Source organism: Onychostruthus taczanowskii, unplaced genomic scaffold, assembly GCF_017590055.1.
Source record: "Onychostruthus taczanowskii isolate IOZ18803 unplaced genomic scaffold, ASM1759005v1 scaffold39, whole genome shotgun sequence".
Classification (NCBI taxonomy): Eukaryota; Metazoa; Chordata; class Aves; order Passeriformes; family Passeridae; genus Onychostruthus; species Onychostruthus taczanowskii.
Window position 1 is genome coordinate 5,874,831 of NW_024501348.1, and position 23,965 is coordinate 5,898,795.

The window sequence follows — 23,965 nt, forward strand, 5'->3', positions numbered from 1 at the left end:
GCTCTTGTTTAAACAAGCCACAGTTGACACAGTGAAATGGAGGCAAGTGTTTATCTAAATAGATTTGTGCCGCCCTGGTTGTGAGAGGGGCCGAGAGCCAGCGCTGCCTCCAGTGTGGGACAGCGCAGTCTCAGCGTGCTCTGCCTCCTTCGCAGCTGCTCCCAGCTGATGGGAAGAGCAGCCCTTGGAGAGCTTCCAGCGCTGCCTCTCCGGCCTCGCTGGCACGGATGGAGCTGCTCTGCTCTTCAGCCCTGCCTCTGCTGCAGCCCGGCAGAGCCAGCTCCGGCAGGCCGTGGCATTAGGCTGCACATTGGTGGCATTTGTAAGGTTTGCCTCCCATTTTCTAATTTCCCATGTAGATGTCTGCTGTGCTGTCTGGTCTCCTGTTTTTACAGCTGTTTTCTATGAAAATTCTCAGGGTTTTATTGATGGGTCATTTTTGTTTGTTATCTGAGCTTCAATTTGGCTATAATGTGATGATAAGGGTAACTTTCTGTGAAAACTGTGATGTACATTTGCTTGAAACCTGATCCCTGTTGATCAGACCCTTAAACTAAAAACTTCAGAGCCCTCCCTGAAACTGCTCCCTATGAACTGCTTTCATTTCAAATCCAAAATACAAACAATTTTTTCATAGAACTGTTAACTACTGAGTCCTTTTGCTCCTTGAATTGAAAGTCCTGGTGTTCATGTGACTGTGTTTTGTAATAATAAAATATAATACAAATGACTCTGACCCATTAGGCAGTAGAGACATTTTAGAATTGCCAACATCTTTCATACATAACGCCACAATCAAAGAATGCTGCCATTGTTTCTTTATCTCTGTACTTCATCTGCTGATTTAACACAGTCCACCTTTGTAATTCATTTGCTAATAAAGAATTTAGTTCATATTACTTTCCATCTCAGATACCACAGTGACTTCTAATGTATCTGTTTTCAGACTGCTTTGTTCTCTTTTGTTCAAATCCCAAATAACCCAAAGGTTTCTTGTTACAGAATGATACTGTGATAGAAGCAATACTTTTCCACTAAAAAGTAATTTCTGGCATTTTCATTTTGAGTTTTTGGACTTAAGGATTATTAATCATCTTGTGTGTTATTGATATTCTCAACCTTCAGTATTCTAGTGAAAGTATATTATGTAGTTTATTCAGGCAGTCTGATTATCCATCCAATACTATGATTTTCTTTGTAGTATATTAGTTTTTAGTAGGTTTTTTTTTTGGTTTTTTTTTTTGTTTTTTTAATTTCTCTGATTAGTTTTTAGTAGGTTTTTTTTGGTTGTTTTTTTTTTTGTGGGTTTTTTTTTTGGGGTTTTTTTTTTTTTTTTTGGGTTTTTTTTTGGGTTTTTTTTGTGGTTTTTTTTTTTTTTTTTTTTTTTTTTGCACAACAGTGCAATAACATCCCTTGATAGCAGCTCCTGGAAAAAAATCTGTCCAAAAAATCTCTCCCTTCTGTGGTGAGCATTGAGGAGCTCAGTGAAACAATGGGACTGTACAGAGGTTTGGTGTACTGCAAAGGTCTTTAAACTGCTGTTTTTTCTGAGCCCTTTTCATTGGCTGAATGAATTGTTAATGGTGCTGAAAACCAAGACAGTGGACTTAGAAGACATATCTGAATGTGACTGAAGATGATGTTTCTGCTTAAAAGACTCAGAGCTTCATACACAGAACCTCAGAGCTCATTCAAACTCTTCAAAGTATTGTGTATTTTACATTCTTTCTTTCCTATTAGGAGAAGAAAGAAATGCCAGTAAGCTCTGTGCCGTGTTAGGATTATGGAGGTGCAGGCAGACCAGAGCAATTTCTGATTTATGCTGCTTTGTGTTCATCCTTTACTGCTCATTTCCCAGCAGCCAGAGTACAAAAACTGGCTAAGCCAGGGCTGGAAATGGACATGTCAGAAGATGTGCTCTGTGCTTCTGGAAGATGTTTTAGTCACAGCAGCTCAGCACTGACAGGTCCAGCCACTTCACACACTCCAGTGTCAGGAAGGAGACAAGACAGCAAACCACACAAATCCAGAATTGAGACATCTGCATTTTGGCTCCCTCCTCTTCTTTCTGCTGGCTGACAAAAACTCTGTGATTTCTTATTCCAGCTATAGGCATTCAGGGATGAATGTCTGGAAGTTTGTACTAAATGGACTGGCAACCCCTTATTTTAAGGAAGATACACAAAACTGAATTGTTTATTCCTTCTTGCTTGCCCTGTTGGCAGGGTACAGAGGAAAGCTAGTCATGCTCTTGCTGCTGCCTTTCTACTTGATGGAGAGCAGAACTTAAGAGTATTTATCAGTTTGTGGAGGAAAAAGTACTGTCTAAAGGACTGGCCTCTAACTATTGAAGTTTTGTAACCAACTGGCTGGTCTTGAAATTTTGGATGTAGAGCTTAAGGAGGTGTTATGTAGCTCCTTTGGGATCACTGAATTAACAGTGAAGATACGTTTCTGACACCTCTCCTATGAGGAGAGGCTGAGAGAATTGGGATTGTTCAGTCTGGAGAACAGAAGGCCCCAGGAGACCTTCTATTGGCCTTCCTGCACCTAAAGGGGCCTATAAGAAACCTGGAGAGGGACTTTATAAAAAAGTCATGGAGTGATAGGACAAGGGATTTAATCTTTATATTGAAAGAGGGTCAATTCATATTAGAAATTAGAAAGAAACTTTTTTATAGAGAAGGTGGTGACACACTGGAGCAGGTTGCCCAGAGAAATTGTGGATTCCCCATCCCTGAAGTGTTCAAGGCTAGGTTGGATGGGGCTTTGAGCAATCTGGACTAGCAGAAGGTGTCCATGCCCACAGCATGGTGGGTGGAAGGAGATGATCTTTAAGGTCTCTTCCAACCCAAACCACTCTATGATTCTAATTTATTTTAAAATATAAATACTAAAAAAACAAAAAACAACCCAACCATATAATTTCTTTTATAAGCATTTTCCAAGCAAAAATCTCTATGCACATAGCTGTTGTTATTTTTGCTAAGCCACATAATTTAATATTTCATTCTTAGTTAATATGCTAGAAAAATATTTACTTGGAGACATGATCTATGCTGACTAATGGGATCAAACTAATTCAGACCAAAGCTGAATAAATAAGTAAATTTTAAATTATTTGGGTTTTTACTTGCATTGGGCTTTTTGTTTGTTTGTTTGAGTATATTTTTTTAGAATAGTAGAATATCATGTGTGAAATTAACAGCAGATAGAAATTAGGGTAAGGCAGAAGTGAATCTGACCTGAGCTGACCCATCTGTCTAGCACTAGTCTCTTTACCTAGCAGCCTGAAAAACATTGCAGTGGATCGCATCCTTACTGTTTGAGTACTCCTTTGTAGCCAGTTAAATGAGAGATCATTGTCAATGTCAGGACTTTGAATCCCTGGTGTTACATCAGTAAGTATTTTAACACCTACTCAAAAGCCAGTCAAGTGTAAAACTGTATTAAAAAGTAAGTGTGCTTCATGAAGGATTTTGGTTGTTTGTTTTGACTGAAATTGAAAATGAAAGAATAGCAACATTTTTATCTACTAAGATGTCAGCCTGATCTCTTGGCTGTTACGTACTGAGGAAAAAATCAAAGGTCACCTTTCCTGAGCAGTCTGTCCAGATCTGCAGATCCTGGAGGGGCTCAGAACTACCAGCCTGCCACAGCCTGAGGAGTGAGCTGGTCACAGCCCTTGGAGGTGATGTTTTCTTCCTTGGTAGCCCAAGGCAGTCTCCTGGAGGTTGTGTTTTAAGGTCAGATGGAAAACTGGCCTCCTCAGCAGCAACATGATGAACCATTAAGGAACCATCTCAAGAAGCAGCCTGGGACTGGATGGTGGCCCAGGTCACTCACTCCTGGTTCCTCAGCAAACCTGCCTCCAAGTGAGGCTCCACCAAGCATTTCAGTTCCAACCAATCATCAGATTAGAATGAGAAGTGGCTTTTATTAAAGTGTTTTGAGTTAATATTAGCAACAAGCTTTTGGTCTGGAAGTCATAAATGTTGGGATTTCTTTTTCTTTGCTGACTAAAAAGAAAGTTTCATATTTTTCCCTTCAAAACATTAAGGAAAATTGCTGCTTTAAAATGAGAAGGGTCTAAAGTGTGTGTGCAGACTGTGGGGACATCTGCTGGGATGCTGGGAAATGGCAGACTGCAAAATGCGTACCATGGTGGAATGATGCAGGCATGAACATGCCAAAAATTATTAATACTGCAGCATTCCCTCAGGACTGACAGTTCCACATTTTATCCACAAAGGAAATCAAGTGCCCCTATCTCAGTATTTTTGTGCTGATCACTCTAGGAGAACACTAAAAACCTGCATAAGCCAATCCAGACATAAAAATGTGTAGAGAGAAGAGAGATCTGTGGAAATGCCCTGTAATCATGGGTGAGCCAAAAGAAGCTGGCATGCAGTGGGGCAGAGCAGCTCAGTCAGCCCTGACCACATGGCAGCTTCCTGTGGCACCCTTGGGATGGAAGCGCTTTTCCTTGCAGATGGAAATGAGAAACAGCTTCTTCTTCTGCCCACCAGCTCTGGCAGTGGCTGGGCCAGCTTCAGTCATGGAACTGGTATGGCCACATGCTGCCACACTGCAGAATTGTGGTCTGAAATGAAGCATCAGCTTTCTTAATTTTGTTAGAAAAGCTAATCGTGGCTTATGCCTGATGGTATATGCAGGCCTAAATTGAGCCAAAATTTTCAAATTCATAGACTTTGGTGGAATCATGGAATGAATTCTGTTCCAATAGTTCCGTGTAGCCTTAATAATCTTGCTAAGATTAAGGAAACTTTCATTTTACCAGTTGTAAAAGGTATGGCTGGGGAGATGATACATACCGTTTCTGGCTATTTGGTTGAAATTACATTCAGCATTCAATTTTCCTCACGTGCTTCCCTATATATCTGTTTAATCTGCATCTTTCTGTCTGAAATTGAAAGATGTTTGAAGGGCTGGAACCATCATCTAGACTTGTGTTTGAAAAGTGCCTTTGCAGTGATATTTTCTGCAGGTCCAAGACTAAAGCAAGGAGCAGAAGTGTGCTCATTTCAAACTTTTCTGCTGAAATTTTCAGATGTCTGTGTACAGACAAAGCTCTGCATATTTAGACAACTAACAGCATTTTCACAAACTCTGGCCCATTTTCACACTGCACTCCACATAACACTGAGCTCAAACCCACTTTGCAGCCCAAGTCAATGTCAAAGATACTCTATAGCACTTTCTCCTGCATCTTTCATATTCCATTTGGAAACCTTGTTGGCCACCAGTGGGTGGAAATTGCCAGTAGAGATCAGGGCAAAAGTTTTTTCACAGCTGAGTCAATTTTGCTAATGCAGAAATGGTGCACCAGACATCTGGTTAGAATTATTTTTATATTCCAGCCTTAATAATGAATGACTTAAATATGAAAAATGTGAAGAAAAATGTATGCTCCACTATAGTCTAAATACTCATACCATGTAGTCTCCATACTTTCAGGTAAGAGCAAACCTGAAAGAGCTAGGAGAAATTATTTTTATTTTGCTAAGTTACAAATCTCATATAATTGCTCAAGTATGTGTTACTACTGTGGTGTTCTACAGTTATTTTCAATTTAAAGTACAATTACTGAATTTATTGACTGCTTAGACAAATAGATTAGTCCTAAATTATCCTAAGCATATTAGCCGTACACAGTGTAACTTCATTTGATATGATAGATGCAAAAATAGAAATGAAAATAGAATATGTTAAATCAGATACATAAACAGGATATTAGGTTCCATTCAACTTAAATTTATTTTTCTTGTTCCATACTCAGGGCCGTGCCTCATTAACACATGAGAAACAGCGGTTCGCCCATGAACATCATGAAATGAAAAATCTAGAAGATATTGTTAAAGATATAAAACCGTCCGTGCTAATAGGTAATTTCTTTGACTTTAAGGCAATGACCTTATTCTTTGTTGGAAAAAAAAATGGGGATGTGTCTTTGTCTGAAGAGAAGATCAAGTTCCTCTGAACAGAGTTTACCTTTGTGTGTTTTCAGAAAACACTGGGTGCATAATGGACTCTATTAAGCAACTGAACAAATAGTAACTATCCAAGCATGTAACACTGCTTTCATTCTGAGCCATCCATTTTACAGGGAAAAGAATCTGACTGGGTTTAAACATCTGATGGGGGAACTTACCACCTTCCTAAATTACTTCTGGTGTAATGTGGAAGGTTTAATACAAATAAGCTCAAATTTAGAGTGAGAAAACTGAGCTAAGCTCATGTAAAGCTACGCAAATATGAGGGTGCTGTATCTGAGTCTTCTTTTTGCTCACATTTAGGTCCTTAGCCAGCAGTTCTTTTTTCAGACCAAAAGGCAGATTTTACAAAGACCTTTTCTTCTGTAAAAGCTGAAGGACTGTGATCTCAATAATGGATTGCTCTGCTCGCTATAGTTTGGTTATTGTATTTCAGTGATAGTTTCAGGAGTGAACTGCAAGTACTCTTGGTCTTTTTTTAAATAAGACTTGAAGATTAATCTATCTGGCTAAAAAAAGTTATTCATCAGGTGCTAGAAAATTGAAATGCCACAGTGATAATTATCCTACATTTTACCAGCTACCTTTTTGACTATGCCTACACCATGTGGTCCTTGTTCAGTAAAATCTGCTTTTACCAGTGGTCATCAGTGAGGTAAATGAAGTGGTTTTTTTTCCTGTGCTACATGAAGATATGACTGGAAGAGTGGTCCAGAGAATTTATTTAATATACTACAAGACTGAAAAAGCTAGAGAGACAGAAGAGTAGAATGAATGAATATTTATCCAGATGAAAGTGTGTGGATGCTTAGGGAAGATTTGCTGCCATGAAATATGGGTTTTACTGTGTGTAATTTTTATGTATAAACCTATGTGACTGTCCCTCAAGGTCACTTTCTCTTATCAATTCTGTATAGTGAAGTCTCTTCCATCAGAAACAGCAATAGAAACTGATATTGGGGATTTTTGGTTTGAGTGACTAGACATTCAGCATGTTCCCTGGAGTACCAGGAGTCATGGGGAAATAGGCTGATAGTTCTCCTCCCACTGATTTACTTAGCTCTGTCCAAGCAAATCCTTATACTCATTTCATTGCCTGCAATGGCTCAAGGAAAAGCCTTAATTTAGATAGACCCAGTCTAAGAAACTTCAATTTAAAAAAAATAGCTATAAGCATTTTGTTTTACCTTAAATCTGAAGAAAGTTGTCCTTCTTACTGTGGGCTGTCCAGAAGCAGGTTTAGAAGACATTAAACACTTGGCAGCTGACGATTTAACCAGAAACTAAGGTGTATAACAGGCTCTTATACAGCTTTCGTCAAAGAGTGGCTCAGCTGGTCTGTCAGAGCTTTTGCATCTAAGCATCCCTGTCCATTCACAGAAGGTCAAGTACAGAGAGCTCAGAGTTGCAAAAAATGGTATTATGTGACAGATGATACCATGCTCCATGTGGAATCAGTCAGAAGATACTCTGAGATGCCTTAAAGAAATGTTAGTCCTGAAGCACAACCTTTGAGCCAGCTCTGGGCAGTGAGGGCCCCTTTCACCTTCCCCCAAAGGACTTGGTGCTCTCCTCAGGCAAATCCCAAATGTCCTTTTAGACCGGGCACTGTCAGGATGCTCATTTGAGCATCAGTGACAAGATGTTACAGTACTGACCTGAGAAAGGCTCAGGTTCCAGGCTCTCCTCTCCCAGCCTGGGTTTTAATCCATTTCCACTCCCCAAGAGAGGGAAAACAAGCTCTTTTCCCTGCTTTTGAAACTCAGATGCTGTGTGGAAAGCAGAATGGGGTGTCAGGCACTGGGGTCTTTAAGGATGAAGGAGGCTACCTTCTCTACAAACCAGGTGAGAGAGGCCTCTGATAAAATAAAGTAGTTTTACTCCAATATCTGTTTATCTGTTTATTTTCACTGAAGGTGTGGATATCCTTGAATTCCCAGCTCTTGTAGATTATTCAGAAATGCGGGTGTACTTGGCATCTCAAAAACATCACACACCCACCTCTTTGGTCGTGAATTGTCTGAGGTCCAAGATCTAAGTACTGGCTGCAAGTCTGCAATGCAGCAGAGTGCAGCCTAAGTTAGATGATTTCATCCTGCAAGAGTGGCTTTCAGTGCCTATGAATAGCATTTATAAGTGTGGGAATATAGGAAATAGGAAAGCATCTCTGGTGCAGTGAAGAGGGATGTATTAAAAAAATTGTTGCTGTCAGGGAAGGCCTAGACTAAAAATTATTATTTGTCAGCTCAGCTCAGATGTAGAAGGCAGAGACTTTACTCATCATGTCAGAAAAATCTGAAATGTGACACTGGATTTGAGAGAAACTATCCAGTCTGTTGCACAGAACTTTAGGACCCAGAGCTGCATCTATCTAGTCCATACTGGACCTAGCTGCAGGTTAGGTGATAACATTTTAATCCTACATAAAGGGCCTGAGAAAAGGGAAAGGAGAAATTCACCAGATTGTACAGGGGCAAATAGGTTCTGCCTTATGCTAGGGATAATGCTGAGGTTTCACTATTGCAAAATCTTTTATACAAAACTGTATTTCAACTACATGTTAGGAAAAAGGTTGAACTCTACTTTAAAGAGGGAGAAAAAGGAGCTCTGTTCTTTTACAAGTGACATGCATGTCTTACCTTGAACTGATTTAATTTGCCTACTTGTTATATGTTTTTCTTCTTTAGGAGTTGCTGCAATTGGTGGTGCTTTTACTGCACAAATTCTCAAGGATATGGCTGCTCTAAACAAACGTCCTATAATTTTTGCTCTCAGCAATCCCACCAGCAAAGCAGAATGCACTGCTGAGCAGTGCTACAAATACACAGAGGTAACCAAAGATTAACATCTTTCCAGTATAAGTCATGAAAAGTCTGATATTAAATTTTAAAAGGGAGGAGGACAGAGGGTGGAGTAGCAGTTACTAATCATGTCTCTGTACATGGATAAAATGAGTTAAATTTATTAAAAGATTTTTCAGATTTTATCAAGACAATTTCATTGAATTCACTGTGTGCTTGCACTCTCATAAAAACATTTTATAGCTTTTATTGGTGTAGGCAACACTTATAATCTTTATTGTAACCAAAGCATCAATCACCATCAATCACTAGAGCATTATGAAGTGTGCCATTTTGTGTAATATGTACACACAGTGGCATTTGAGATTTCATAAATACTCTTTAGGGTAAGAAAATATTTCAATACATGAAACAGAATCTTTAAAATCATTCTGTATTAAGAACTGGGGTAATTGACTCTTCTTACAAATTTTTCTGTTACATAAATGTAGGTAAAAATTAAGAGAACTATGCTTGTTTATTTATTACAGAAGTACTGATAAACACATTATCCTGTAATTCAGCCTAGAATTTAAAATGTATATGTACCTGGCTGTATGTGTTTCATAGTGGGTGTGTTTGGATTTCTTGTCAAATACAGGGCATTTTGAATGACAGTTTCTCAGTGTTTAAAAGACAAATTTAGCATGTCCATTCTCCACAGCCTGGATGCAATTACAGCACAGTGCAGGATCCAAGGAAGCAATCTACATGAGGGGTTGGTTGTTGTGGGTATCCACAAGTGCTAAACAGAGCAAAAGACACTCTGAAGTATTTGATCTGTCACCAAAACATATAATAAGCAGGTCAGGATTATAGAGCATGACACCAAACTAAACAGAATATGCTTCTGAAGAGCTGAATAGCAACTGTGGCCTATTTCAAAATGCACTATAGTGCATTTCAGTTTCCAGTTCTCTAAAACAGGCAGAGATATTTCTGATACAAAGTGCCTCTGAAGTATTTAACAGTGATATTTATCACTTTAGCAGTGCTAGCATAAATAAAGGCTGGCTTTTCTTCCCCACCTAAATTCACTGCTTAAATTTGAGGGTGCTCCCTCCCCAGAGAGGCAGGAGCCAGGGGCCTTTGAGCTGCAGGCACCAAGCCTGGGCAGTGCCACTCCCCCATGAACTGCAGCCTGAGCTGAGTTAGAGGCAGATCTCTTGTCCTCAGGACCAGTGTTACGGTGTAACCTGTACCCATATAGCTAAATTCCTTTCATTCCCCAAGCAGGCTGGCTCTTCCCTACTGCCTACCTGCACCAGTCTGGGCATGATGCCTGAGCCCTGCCAGCCACAGTCCTGCCTGGCATTACCCAAAAACCTGCTGGGAAACTTTCTAATGGGTAATCAGTACTGGCAGGTGCCTGAGTTGGTGCCTGCACCCTACTCAGTGTGTTACAAAGAGGGGCCCCAAGGTCCTGGCACAGGAGGTTCCACACTGACTTGTGCTGTTGCTCTACGGGATGATGTTCCTGGGACAGAGCTTGCAGCTCGCTCATTCTGTTGAGCTGTGGAAAGAGCTCAAGAGCCTGAAGTGGGGGACTGGGAAGAAAAGAGAGCTCTGCCTGCCCACAGCTCCTCAGAAATCACCCCATCCAAAAGAGCGATGTTTAGTTGCCTTTGTGTCATTTTCTGGGTGCTTTGCCATTGGGAAAAGTAGCATTACCTGTTGCTACCGTAGCAGTATTGCCCACTTAGGGTTTCACAGCTCTGTACTTCCCATGGAGCTTCTTCTGGCATGAATGAACAAAGTGAATAATGACTGCTGGCTTCAGTTTCCCTCCTTCTAAATAGTACAGATCAGGTTAGACAGCCACAGAGTATCACCAGTGATCTCCAGGATCTGCATCCTGATGTTCTTGAGGCATATTCAGGCAAATAGCTCTAACACCCACTCAGAAGAGATGCTAAATAGACTCAAGCCAGCTTCCACAGTGGTGGATATTAAAAGGATGTGAGAAATATTTAAACAGCAATCTCTCAATTAATGTGCTTTCTTTTTCTTCTTACAATTTAGGGACGTGGGATTTTTGCCAGTGGAAGTCCTTTTGATCCTGTCACTCTTCCAAGTGGACAAACTCTCTATCCTGGACAGGGTAACAATTCCTATGTGTTCCCAGGAGTTGCCCTTGGTGTTATTTCATGTGGAATGAGACATATTGATGAGAATGTATTCCTCACGACTGCTGAGGTACTGTATTCAAAATTATTTAAATACCTTAATTTTTAGTATTAATGAACAATTAAACAGGAAGAGCTAAACTTTAAAACAGGAAACATACTGCTTTCTATGTAAGGCCTTTATTTGCAAGGTGTGTTGTTCTTTATAAATTGTATTTGGACAAGTAATTTTAAAAAGATAGCACTTGGCCTAGGGACACCTGACATAAACCATACCTTCTGTTGGGAAGGAAGAAAAAGAAAGATTTCAGTACTGTGTTTTACATTTACCACAGGTAAATGCACATGTGTACAATTTGCATGCACAGGCACATAGGTTTGATTTTAGATTGAAAGGAATTACTATGATTGATGTTAATAGCTTTGGGGTGACTCATGTGAGTGTTTTGCTTACAAAAAGTGTTTGAATTTGAACTATGGAACATGAAAAAGATAGGGGGGAGAAAGCTGCACCAATTAGCAGATGTGTGAATGCATTATTAGCTCCTGCAGCTTCTCTAAGGAATATTTCATTCCAGATTCTTGCTCCTTCTGTGCTCTTCATGGTTTAAAGGGAAGAAAGTGGTCCTTGGCTATCACTCAAGGGCAACTGATAGGCAGTGTGATCCTATGACAGGCAGTATGTCATACAAAGCTTTCCTAAGGGATGGGCACTTGCATGCTGTCCTTGTTGGACTTTCAGAGGTTTTTTAAGGTGCATGCTGTGGCATCTTTTAAGAGGTTTGCTAACAGCCTGCCCTCTGTAAGAAAGACATTCACAATTTCCATCTTTAAGATCAGTAAAATGCCCAGCCTGTCTCCACTGGCTTTAACCGTCATAAAAGGGCAATGGTCCCTCTCCTAAGCCTTTGAGTAATTCTATCTTCCCGTTAAATCCTCCCCTGTAATTTCAGTTGGATATGGTGATCCTCAATTCCTGGTCTAAACTGCTGTGTTAGAGTTGCCCTACTTCGTTGTAGAAGTTGCTTCATTTTGGTTTGTGTGAAATGGTTCCTGTATTGTGAGAGCTGATGACAAAAGGTGGCACATGTGTGGATTGAACTGGGTTTCTTGTGACAGTCTATGAAGTCAGAAAAAAATCAGTTCTCAACAAAGAACTTTAATAGTCAGGGAAGTTAAATAGTGTCAGAAATTGTGAGGAAGCTTTTAAATTCTCACTTGAGGTAGACATTCTTTCCTGACTCTTGGTGCAGGCTTTGCTATACAGTTGTCTTCCCCTAGTAAAATCTCTAGAGAAGTTTGACATATAAAAATGTGGGTTTTGTCTTGCATAGAAAGTTCTGTTGGTGGCAGGATCCCTGGGTAGCTGCTTCCCTGAGTGCTCCCAGCTCAGGGCTTTCACATCTGGTCTCCTTACATGTGGGGGGCTTGGGTGAGCTGAGCTGGTGGGTGCCACAGGGCTCTGCCAGAAGAGATGGCAGGGCTGTGAAGGCTGGCAGGGCTGTGCAGGCCCTTAGCTGAATAATCACAGTGCAAAGCAAAAGCAGTGTATGTTTCATGTTCTTGGTTTTTTTTATGGTATTTGTTTTTTGGGTTTTTTTAATGTTTTTGGCTTTTTTTACTGGAATGATAAAATCAGAATAGTTTCATGGGGGTTTTAGAATAGCGCCTGGTATTCCTCATTTGAAATAGAAGCATCCCAGATGCTGCAAAATTTAAAGAACCAAACCCATGCATTTTGGGTAGAGGAACCTTCTTAGATTGCCAAAGTAGCTTACCTGAAAAAAAGAAATTACAAAAAGGAAGCAGTCCAAGCTGCATGCCTGCACCTCCTGCTTCTTGCTTTGCCACATCTCCAATTAAACCTGATTGAAGTCATAAATAAGTAGCTGTTGTAACTAGAACAGATTTTGATTTCAATGTTCTTTTCTTCCTTCCAAGTAAAATAGAGTGTAACTTTGACTTTGGATGACAAATCTAAGGTACTGTAAGCTGTAATACCTCTTAACTGGGCAGTTGTTCTGTGATGGCAAGAGATGTTGCCTATTCTTTCAAATCCTACCAAATACAATAAAAGAGGCAGAGAATTATGAACTAATGAAATAATCTTGCATGTGTGACCTGCAGTTTAGTTCAGAAATAATGCTACAAAATCTTTTCATTATGGAGAATATGACCTCCAAAAACCAAGATGCCCCCACTTGCTTTATGCCATTTTGTCAAGGTTGCCTTTACTTTAGATTCTGCAATAAGGCTTTGCTAATTTTTTCTATTAAAACTTGAATTTATTAATATTTAAAACATGAAAATAGCCATACTGGGTGGTACAGTATGGATCCAAACAGCTTGATATCTTCCTGTGAAAGCAATTACTAGCAGAAGCTGAGGAAAAGAGGACAAACAAGATAAGTACAGAGTGATCCTTCTGCTGAAATGGCTTCTCAGAATCTGGCAACATTTACTGTATGGCCTTCCTGTGCTGGATGTTTTATCCCTGTGTGGATTTTTCCTTCATAAATGAGCCTAGTGGCTTTTTAAACATGTTTATGCATTTTAACATATTTTGGCAATTAGTGTCACACTTTAATTATGAGTCCTGTGGAAAAAGAAATTCGGGATTTTCTGCTGTTTGATGATTTGGTTTCCTTACAGCACAATAAGAAATGTTCACCTTCAGTTGTCTTTTGCATTTCCTTTCAGACTTCTCTTTTTCTCCCAAGTCTATTTTTTTGTTCCCTTGATCCAAAAAAAATTTTTTATCATCTTTATTTTCTATACTGCCCTCATGATTCTACCCCATTCTTGTTTGAAGTATGATGAGAAAAACCACACCCTGCTCAAAGTGGTGTTACATTCTGGATTTATACATTGGCACAGTTATGTTTTCTGTGACACCTCTTATTTTCTCAGTAATCCCACATGTTGATTCATCTTTTTTTTCCCCTACCACTGATCTGATGTTCTCAAGGAGTGTTTTTCAAACACCACATGAAGAGGGTGTTCTCTTTGGAAATGCTTGGGTTTGTGTTTTTGCAGTTTTCAGTGCTGTTACAGGAGTATGTCTGAAGGAACAGCATGGCATCTGTACAGTCGATCTTGATACCTCTCCCACTTTGAGCACTGCCCAAATATTGTGTGGCTTGCATTCTATCAAAAACCCAGTCACAAAAGAGAAGTACTCCACTCCTGAACCTTTAATTTTCAGTGATGCAGTGCAGTAACAGCAACTTGCTGTTGATTTCTTCAGCTTTTATCTTTCCTACAGAGCCCTCTTAAGCTGTTAACATCAGGGACCTCATGCTCTAAGTGCCTGCTTACATTCAGATGCACATCAAAGGGCTGTGTATCCTTTTGAAATAACCTGGTTGCTGTTCTGGAGAGCAGTAGCTTGATTTTACATTCTCTTAGCTCCCCCTAGAGGGTTTTTCTCTGCTGTATTTCTCAAGATCAGGTTTAAATGTAAACAAATACTTTTTCTTCCCTTGTTATACTGAAGAGGCTATTGCTTTTGTCAGCATTTTAACTCCAAATGGAAAAACTTAGAACAGCTACCAACATTCTAGTTAGACTGCACAAGAGAATACTGAATTCCTTTGAACCTGGAGTTACTTTAGTTCAAACTTCTGCTGGAGGGGATGCATCCACACACCTGTTCTGATACAGTCCCAGATGTTTACAAGCACATGTAGAGGGTCCTATTACCCAATGTGAAAGGAGCTGTGGGAAGTTTTGTTTGTGCTTTGTTTCAAGAATCTTCCTAGAATATTCCCTCAAAAGTGCACTTCTTGCTTTCTCTTTGGGCTTTTTTATCAGTTTTAAGTCTCAGTGTTTCCTGGACTTTCTCCTGCTGTTTTCAGAACCTCTTGGTGTGTCATACATGGCTCCACCAGATGTTATCCAGAGCAGAGTTTTTCTTTTATCCACATCTGGATCCCCCTGAAAGGCTACTTCAAGTCCCCAAAAGACAAACAAATTGTGGCTAATGATAGCAAAAATACCAGCTGCCAGTAATTTCTTTCAGAGCATTTTCCACTTAAGGGTTTCACTTCTGTTCCCTGCACAGGTTAATGTGACAGCTGTCAGAATGACGGGTGCTTCTTTATATTTTAGAAGTCTTTGACCCAACTGCAATTGTTGGCTGGAATTTATATCTCACAATGAACTATTTGCTAGTATATGTGTGTCCTGGACTTACTCAAGCCTTAAGTAATTTTTATTGTCCGAGTGAGAAAAAGGCGTAACTCCTGACATTTTAATTCTTGTGTAGCTTCTCCTAATGACAAAGGTGGTTCTAAGAAATGCTGTCTAGGTGGAATAAGCAGTATCTGTGGAATTTGCCAAAGCAGAAACATTTCTTTGCTAAAGACAATATCACTGTCTAATAAAGCTACAGCTGCATCTGCATGTCAAGTTACACGTTTGTGTTATTTCAGGTTATAGCGCAGCAAGTTACAGAAGAGAATTTACAGGAAGGTCGTCTCTACCCTCCATTAGTCACTATTCAGGACGTGTCACTGAAAATTGCTGTGAGGGTAAGTCATTTCAGCCTTTTGTGCCTTTTTGTCTTCCCACCAGCTCTACGTGGTTTGATTTTATCACCTAACAGACCTTCACACAAGGTTTACATGAACCGATATTGGACATGCAGCAGTTTCAAAATTAAATTTTAAATTCATAAATGTAAAGGCAATCCAAATACAAGGAGAGCTGTGGATCTACAGCGAGTGTGTATGTCTGTAGAGCACAGATTCTGCTGTGCACCACAGTCATGCCAGATGCACAGCTGAAGGGCTTTTGCCCCTTCATGGTTATCTGTTTCAACTTTTTGTTTGTCCTCTGTGACCTTTTCTCCTAAAATTATTGTTTTCTTTCTTTGTCACCTTACTGTGAGTAATTCTACTTCATATGCTTTTGAAAGAATAACAAGGAGCCTTCATACTTGAAACAGTTTCCATATCTTCACTCATTCTATATATTTAAGAAAAGAAAAAATCCCTCACAAAGTTCATGTCTTCTTAGGCAAGTAGTAACTGTTCTGTAGATATGAAAACGTTACTTAAATTCCTCAGGCAAAATCAAACTGGCTCTGCATTTGCCAGAAACACTGTGATATAAATTCCTCCTCATTTGTGCATGTCTTAGAAAATACAAAAGAAGGAAAATGTTACCAAGTGATTCCTTCTGCCTGTTCTCTTTTGAAACTTTATTCCTGAAAATACTTATTCTGGCTCATACAACCCAACACAAGAGGACTCTGCCTTTTCCAGGAGAGGAACACTATCAAAATATTTTGGAATACCAAGCATTGGCTATGAATTCAGACCTTGTTCAACCACAATAATTATGTGCACAGACCTGAAGATATAATTTTATAAACACCCAAAGTGCTTCTCAATCAAATTGAGTTGGGATTCAGATTAATCTTACAAAAGATGTCTTAATGAGGTGACCTGGGGTCTCAGCTTCTCACCAAACTAGAACATTTATGTTTTAAAGAGAGCTAAGGAAAGCAGGAAGAAGAACGTCTCCCTTTTATAAAAAAGGAGGAGCATTAGAGTGTTTGCCAAATAGTTTCAAGCAGATCTTTTCACAGTACTGCATAAAACATGTCTGCCAGACTTCCTTTGTTTCACAGATGAATGTCCAGTCTGAAGATTGTTTCTCAAGTAGGTGATCTTCAGATGTGAGAGACTACTTTGATGTGTTGAGAGAGCTCCAACCCCTTCTAAACTTAATTTCTGTGTAGCTGTATTTGTGATGCATAATTGATTCACTTAGGTATAGTCTGGGTGAGAAAAGAGCCAGCAAATATTTGTATTTCCCCCAGCCATTCTGTGCACTGCATAGGACTGTTTTTCTCCCATGAGTTCACTTTTTTTAAAGCATATTATCAAGCTATGGCAAATACTGAACTTCTCTAACATGCGAGGAACATGGAAGCTTTGAACAAATCACGCTTTTCTTACAGTGCTTTGGGAAGATGGTAAACCAGGATAAAGTGATGAGGGAAAATCAGAAATTGTATGTCAGTGCTTAGGGCTTGTGGAATGTTTTATCCACCGCTGCACAGAGAAAGCTAAGTGCAGAGAGGAGCACTGTATTTGTAACAGTCTGAACATAAAATCCTGTTCAAAAGTTTCCCAAGTCAGACCCACTTAAACACAAACATCATCCTGTTGTACTCTAATTCATGGGGTACTTACCTGGAGCCAGTGTGAACACAGCTGACTGCCAGCACCAGAGAGGGTGAAGTCTCATCTTGATTTTAAACTGAGTCCTACTTTTAAGTCCTGTAAAGTGTACTCAGATAGTTTATCAGCACTAATTAGGATTTTAATGCATCTTTCCAGCTCGCAGAAGAAGCCTACAGGAATAACACTGCCTCCACCTACCCTCAGCCCAAGGACCTCGAAGCCTTCATCCGCTCTCAGGTGTACAGTACTGATTACAACAGCTTCGTGGCTGACTCCTACACCTGGCCTGAAGAGGCCATGAAAGTGAAACTGTAAATATTTAATGAAGAATGAACAAATCACCTGCAGTTAAAAAGCATTAAAATATTAAGGTTGTTTCTGCCTAGAGAGCCTAAGAATAGCTAATTTTTTAAGATGCAGAAAACTTTTTCTAATTCACAGTAGTTGGTTAGAAACTCAGATCAAGACATCGTCAATTATACATCAGAAAATAAAAATTAATCTGAGAGATATATTTGTGTTTGGTTATTTTGATTGTTATTTTAATTGAGATATCCTACACTACAGTTTCACAGTTTTTTTTTAAAAGTGGTTACATCTTGAGTCAAGAGTTTTGTCATAAACATCAGTGGGAACTTAAGGAGATAAATGGGCACTTAAAAATACATTTGATATTTTATGCACTACAGTCACAGTGTAATTTGCATAATTTGCAAACCTGTTATTAAAAAAAAAACAACCCAAGCTTTAAACAACCATGAGGTTAGAATGTTTTATTCCAGAGAAAATGCTTACTGATCACTCTTGTGTGGAGTTATGAGATGAAAATTTTCTAGAAGAACCAAATCTGCAGAACCTTTTGTTCACATCTAATCAGAACATTTTAACACTACTAACAATAACATTTACCAATACTAACATTTAACATTAGCTAAGGTAATATCCTGTATAAGATCAAGGATTTAATTCCCCCACCAAGATGACCACTGTTCTGATCCATTGCAAATGTTTGGCCTAATTTCTTGAACTCCATGTTCTTGACAAAAAGGGAGTATCAAAATGCCAGGAACAGACTTTGAGGAATTATTATTTGGTAACAATTACCACTCCAAGAAAAATGCAATATATTTTCTGGATGGTTCTGGAAACAAAGGTTACTTAAACATTTTTTCTAACATCTGTTTCTCTCTAATCTTTACTAGAGAGATTATCTCTAGAAAACCAAATACTAATTTCATTTGTCTGGCCCCTCAGCTCTGTCACAGCTGCAGATTAGAGGTCCCAAATTCAGAAAGAGAGGCACTTTCTCCCTCACTGCCTAATGGGAAGATGTCAACATTTTTGCTTCACTGTGTTTTTGGCAGAAGTTATGATCACACAACAGCACACTTACCACAACCTACCACAGTGAAGGAAAATACATTAATCATATTCTGAGCAACCAAAACCACTCTGCATTTCAATGCCATCCTCTGCATTTCAATGTATTGCTATTGTGAGAAGGGTATTAAAACAATTCCTTGTACTTAATTTGAAATAAAATAATATCTGTTATTTATGTTCTCATCAGCTAAGTGTGCTGAAACACAGTCTTTAAACAGGTGCTGCTGAGTGCCTGGGTGTTGGAGTGGTGCAGCTCAGCAGTGAGTCTGCTTTTATTGCTTGGTAGCCCTTTTCACATGGAGGCACTCAGGCACAGAGTGGGAGGTGGTGGGCTGGTGTTCCTTCAAGGGGACTTTCCAGTAGTGTTCTTCAACTGTATATTATATTGAAACATATTATATTGATACACATTATATTATACATATTATATTTAAATATGATCATGCATTACAAACTGGAACACTCACCATCCATATCCACACTCAGCACGCTTCCCTGCAGGAAAACACTGCCTAATGAACCATTAACAGCATTGCGTCCTACAAGCTGCGGGAAAATTCTCTCCATACTGATTTGACATAGAAAGGACTCTTCAAGTTATTTGTATTTTTATGAAGTATTAAAAAAAAAAATATATATATATATATATGGTTTTTTCCTAGTTTCTGTATCATACATGTATTTCCTTATGTAATGTAGGAGGGAAAACTAAACTTTGTCTCAGCTGACCCATTTTCATTTCCAAGGTGTTTGGCCTAACAGTGTAAACATAAAATGCCATGAATTGAACAGATGAAAAATTGTTATTAACATAGCCAGACAGACACTTTGGCTGATGACATCCTTAACTGAAGAGACATGGATTTGATGGATGAACCACTTGGTAGGTCAGGATGGTTGGTTGCAAAGAGTTGCAGTCAATGGCTCAATGTCCAAGTGGAGACCAGTGGCAGTGACATTCCTGAGGGCTTGGTATTAACATGCCTGTCAGTGACACGGACAGTGGGACCAACTGCACCCCCAGCAGGTTTGCTGATGGCACCAAGCTACAAGGAGCAGTCAACACACTGGAGGGAAGGGATGGATATTATCCAGAGGGACCTGGACAGGCTTGAGAGGTGGGTCTGTGCAAAGCCTCGTGGTGTTGAAGGCTGAGTGCAAGGTCAGGGCAATCCCAAGCACAAACACAGACTGGGTGGAGAGCAGCTCTGAGGAGCTGGACTTGGCACTGGTAGACAAGAAGCTCAACATGAGCCAGAGATGTGCGCTTGAAACCAAGAAAGCCAACTGTATCCTAGGCTGCATCAAAAGCAGCATGACCAGCAAGCTGAGAGATGTGATTCTCGCCTTCTACTCCACTTTTGTGAGACCTCAAACACACCACTGCATCCAGCTCTGGGACATGAACATAAAAGGAACACACAGACCTGCTGGAGCAAGTCCAGAGGAGGGCCACAAAAAATGATCAGAGGGCTGGAGTATCTGTCCTAGAAAACTGGCTGAGAGAATTGGGATTGTTCAGCCTGGAGAAGAGCAGGCTTTGGCAAGACCTTATAGCACCTCCTAGTACCTGAAGGGACCCTACAAGAAAGCTGGACTTTTATACAAGTGCATGTAGTGACAAAACAGGGAATGTTTTAAACTGAAAGAGAGTAGGTTCAGATGCGATGGGTAGAAATTCACACAGCACAGTACAGATGAGAAGACAGAAGTGTATAATTCCTAACATTGTGGAAAGTTTATCACCTTGCAAGTGCTTTGAGGCATGGCTCACAGAGACAAACACCAGGTTTAGAGTCTTAGAAAATCAGTGAACATGTCTGAAAAATACATGGCAGTTCAGCACAAAAGCTGAGATTAACTACTTTAACCATTCATCTCAGATGTTAAAAGTTTCCTTTTTCACAGTAGCTGTAAGGCAAAATATTTCAGTGTTAGCAACACCCCTTGCTCTCCAGAATTAGAACTCTTTATAAACAGTTTCTCTCAATTGTCTGAAAGTTTGCCTTCAACACCAAATAAAATCTGAAAAATGTGTCCACTTTGATGCTGTTTCAGGAATTCTAGAAACTGGCCAAGATCCATGTGATAGTCATTCCTCAGGCCATAATCACCATGTGCCTGAAACTGCAGGTCTTCAAAGCTGTGAAAGAGACGAAGATTATCAATGCTTCCCTCTGTTTCTATATTCTCCACATGCTTGCATGAAATATGCTTCCAGTTGGGATATCTAATAACACGCCAGAACTCCTCACAGTTTTCTTGGAGTCCCTCCACACAGATGACACCAGGTTTCCCAGTTAGGCAGAAGCCAGTCAGATTTAACTTCTTAGCACAGTCAAAAATCTTTTTCCTCAGTTCCTGCCTGTATATGTGATGGCTGTAGATCCACATGCGATGCAGCATTTCCTTAACCCTGACTTCTTCAGAAGCACACTCAGACGAGGCCTGGCAGTTTTCCAAGAAGGGCAGGGTGTTGTCCTTCACCCACTGCACAGCCTCACATACACACAGATCTCCTGGATCCAGAGAGCTGATGTGAGACATGAGACGAGTGTTGAGCTGCAACTGTTGCTGTCTGTGCAGAGCATCTGATCTGGCAAAAAGCTGAGGAGCCACCTGAGGGTACATATGAGGAAGGAGAACCTGCAATTCCACCTTTACCTTAAAAACAGAAGACACACACACAGAAAATTAATTCTGCAGCTGCTGAAGACGCACTAGATTCTTCTTTCCTGTCAGAGGCAGATTATGAGGAGATGTAATCAAGATTGCAGCATCCTACTGACTGGAACTATTTCCACTTCCCTTTTGTCCCAAAACCCATTCTTTTGTCTGTTCCTCTTCTTGTGTTGCATCCTGCTGTCACTTTCACAACACTTCCGATGTTATCCAGGCAGCTTTTGTGCTGTTCACAGAACTAATGCTATGGCTTGGGAGAAGGTACACAGTTAGCCTCCAGGGATATTTCTAGCTCAGTGTTGCTACAGCAATGACCTGCTGGAGTCAAGGGCTTTTGAGAATCTCATCCCTTACCAAATGCACATGACTAATGAACTCAGCTCAGCTGCTGGAAAAAAAGGCCAAGAGTTACATGGAATGGTGTTTGTGATTGTACCTACTGCATATAGAGACCCCTGGCAGGAGTGCTGGAAATAACTTGCCCTTTAAGGTTGCTCCCAACCGTGGCAGGAGTGTTGGAATGTGTGTTATCATCATTTTAAACAAGTATTCACCATAAAGAGGAATCAGGATTATAGGGGATGTAAAGATTTATGTACATTTCAGGTCAGGGAGACCTCAAGATTATTTTATCTGATCTCTTATGAACACTGGGCTGTTGGATTTCTCTTGATTATTCCTACAGTGCCTTCAAACAGAGCACCACAGTTCTTTGGGAGCTGAACCCTGCCTCTAGTCCAAGAGCAGGAAAGGATTAATGTGTCCTCAGTGCCTCAAGCTCCTGTAGACTCTTAGGGGGTACTCACTACAGTGCACAATCATATGATAGTCCTGTAGAGAAAAGTGAATCATTAAATGACTAAGTATCTTTCCAAGTCCCTTGACGATCTGCAATGGAAAAAAACCCACTACTCCTACACAAGCCCTCCCTACATGGCTCATAAAACTTCTCTCTTGTGGGTTGGTAAAAGGGTGCATTTTAGAAAGATACCTAAGCTTGTACCTGAAGTTTAAAAAAAATCATGAGGCCATGCCACTGCCCAGTAAATTATTCTAATGTTTGATTACCTTCATTCCATAGAAAATGGCTTTTAGGCTGAGTTTGTCTGTTCTCAATTTCTAGCCACTGCATTAGTATGCACTCAGACCTGAGTTTTCTGTGCAAGTATTTACACTAATTACTTCAATCCTTTTCTTCAATCACTTAAACTGTTGTAAATCCTTATACTGAGAGTTTGGTTCTCTGCTCATAGGCTGGTTTTGTTTTTGTGTCCTTGTGACTCCTCGTAATTGCAGTCTGCCACTTGGGGCTATTTTTACCTTACTCTATTTCTAACACAGATGTTAGCAGCAGCCGAGATTTTCTGTTACTCTAGACTTCTCAAAGAGCAAACAAAAATGCGGTGGTTTTTTACCCCTTTTTTCCGGGCAGCCTTTTCAAGTGTGTGCAGGAGTAAAGACAACACCACCCATGACCATTTCTCCTGGGCAGCTCTCACCTTCGCCTCCCCCACATCGAGAGCGATGCGATATTCCAGCTGCGGGGGCAGGGCTCCGTCAGCATTCCCCAGGTAGCGCTGGATGCTGGGCACGGCATCCGCATCCAGACTGAATTCTCCTCTTTTGGGGAACATCGAAAGGAGCATTTCCACTTCCAGCAGCTGGAGCTCCAGGCATTCTTTCACCGTCACAGCCATTGCAGGCCTGGAACGAGAGGAGAGGAGTCAAACCCGCGGTTCAGCCCCCAGGGAAGCCCCACGGTTCTTTAAGGGCAGCATCGGGCGAAACGCGGCGCTCACAGCCGGGCCCAGGGACGGAGCGGAGCAGGGAACGGAGAGCCGCGCTGATGTGTGGGCAGAGGTACCTTATTTATGTTATTTATGTTATTTGTGTTATTTATCAGCACATACCGCCGGTGCTGGCTGGGTGTCCTGGTTCGCCCCCAGCCGCCCCAAGCCCCACAGAGCCGCCTCCCCCACCCGCGGCATCGGGGAGAATCGGAAGGGAAAAAGGCAGAAAATTGACTGCGTGAAATGAAGACAGCTCCACAGGGAGAGCAAAAGCCGCGCACACAAGCAAAGCAAGGAATGAATTCCCTGCTTGCAGGTGGGTGCTCAGCCATCCCCAGGAGAGCAGGGCCCATCACACCTCACGGTGACTCGGGAAGACAAACGGCATCACTGCAAACGTCCTCCCCTTCCTCCTTCTTCCCCTGCCTTATATACCGAGCATGATGTTCCATGGTCTGGAATGTCCCTTTGGTCACTTGGGGTCACCTGTCCAGGCTGTGTCTCCTCCCAAACACCTCCAGCCTCCCCACCAGCCTGGCAGCACAGAAATCAGAAAAGGCCTTGGCTCTGTGTAAGCCCTGCCCAGCAACAACAAAAACATCTCCACACCATCATCATCACCACTCTGTTCAGCACAAATCCAGAACACAGCCCCGTACCAGACGCTGTGAAGAAAATTAACCCGCCCCAGCAAAAAGCAGCGCACTGGGGGGGCAACTTTGTAATCCGAGCGTGCTGTCAGTGAAGCTGTGCGAGGCGGGCTGTCACCGCGAGCCCAGCCCAGCCCAGCCCATCCCCGCGGGACACGGCCCGGCCGCTCCCACCGCCGCCATTCCCGGACACTCCCCGGTTCGCTCCCGGTGGGCGGGGCTGCGCCTGCGCGGCCGCGGCTCTGGGCGGGGGCGCGGCCCGAGTGCCACGCGGCGGGCGCTCTTC

The 23,965-nt window shown here is 41.1% G+C and overlaps 3 protein-coding genes across 3 annotated transcripts in view; 2 read left to right on the forward strand and 1 right to left on the reverse strand.

The window, feature by feature from the left end:
* The window catches only part of ME1 (malic enzyme 1), a 155,475-nt gene extending 136,747 nt beyond the window's left edge, over positions 1 to 18,728 (forward strand). Inside the window, exons 10-14 of the mRNA XM_041412404.1 lie at positions 5,801 to 5,906; positions 8,702 to 8,844; positions 10,877 to 11,050; positions 15,414 to 15,512; positions 17,331 to 18,728. Of these exons, the coding sequence (XP_041268338.1) occupies positions 5,801 to 5,906; positions 8,702 to 8,844; positions 10,877 to 11,050; positions 15,414 to 15,512; positions 17,331 to 17,489 (681 nt within the window). The 3' untranslated portion in view covers positions 17,490 to 18,728. The remainder of the gene's footprint in view (positions 1 to 5,800; positions 5,907 to 8,701; positions 8,845 to 10,876; positions 11,051 to 15,413; positions 15,513 to 17,330) is intronic.
* Positions 18,729 to 20,543: 1,815 nt separating this feature from the next.
* On the reverse strand, positions 20,544 to 21,188 carry RWDD2A (RWD domain containing 2A). The gene has a single exon (XM_041412328.1). It carries the CDS (start codon positions 21,186 to 21,188, stop codon positions 20,544 to 20,546), a length of 645 nt encoding a protein of 214 aa, XP_041268262.1.
* A 1,554-nt stretch (positions 21,189 to 22,742) lies between these two features.
* PGM3 (phosphoglucomutase 3) overlaps positions 22,743 to 23,965 on the forward strand; it is a 9,511-nt gene continuing 8,288 nt past the window's right edge. Inside the window, exon 1 of the mRNA XM_041412402.1 lies at positions 22,743 to 23,099. Within this exon, the coding sequence (XP_041268336.1) occupies positions 22,821 to 23,099 (279 nt within the window). The 5' untranslated portion in view covers positions 22,743 to 22,820. The remainder of the gene's footprint in view (positions 23,100 to 23,965) is intronic.

Excerpts from the sequence above, each read along its gene's own strand:
- RWDD2A (XM_041412328.1), bottom strand. The coding sequence starts at position 21,188 with ATGTACCCTCAGGTGGCTCCTCAGCTTTTTGCCAGATCAGATGCTCTG.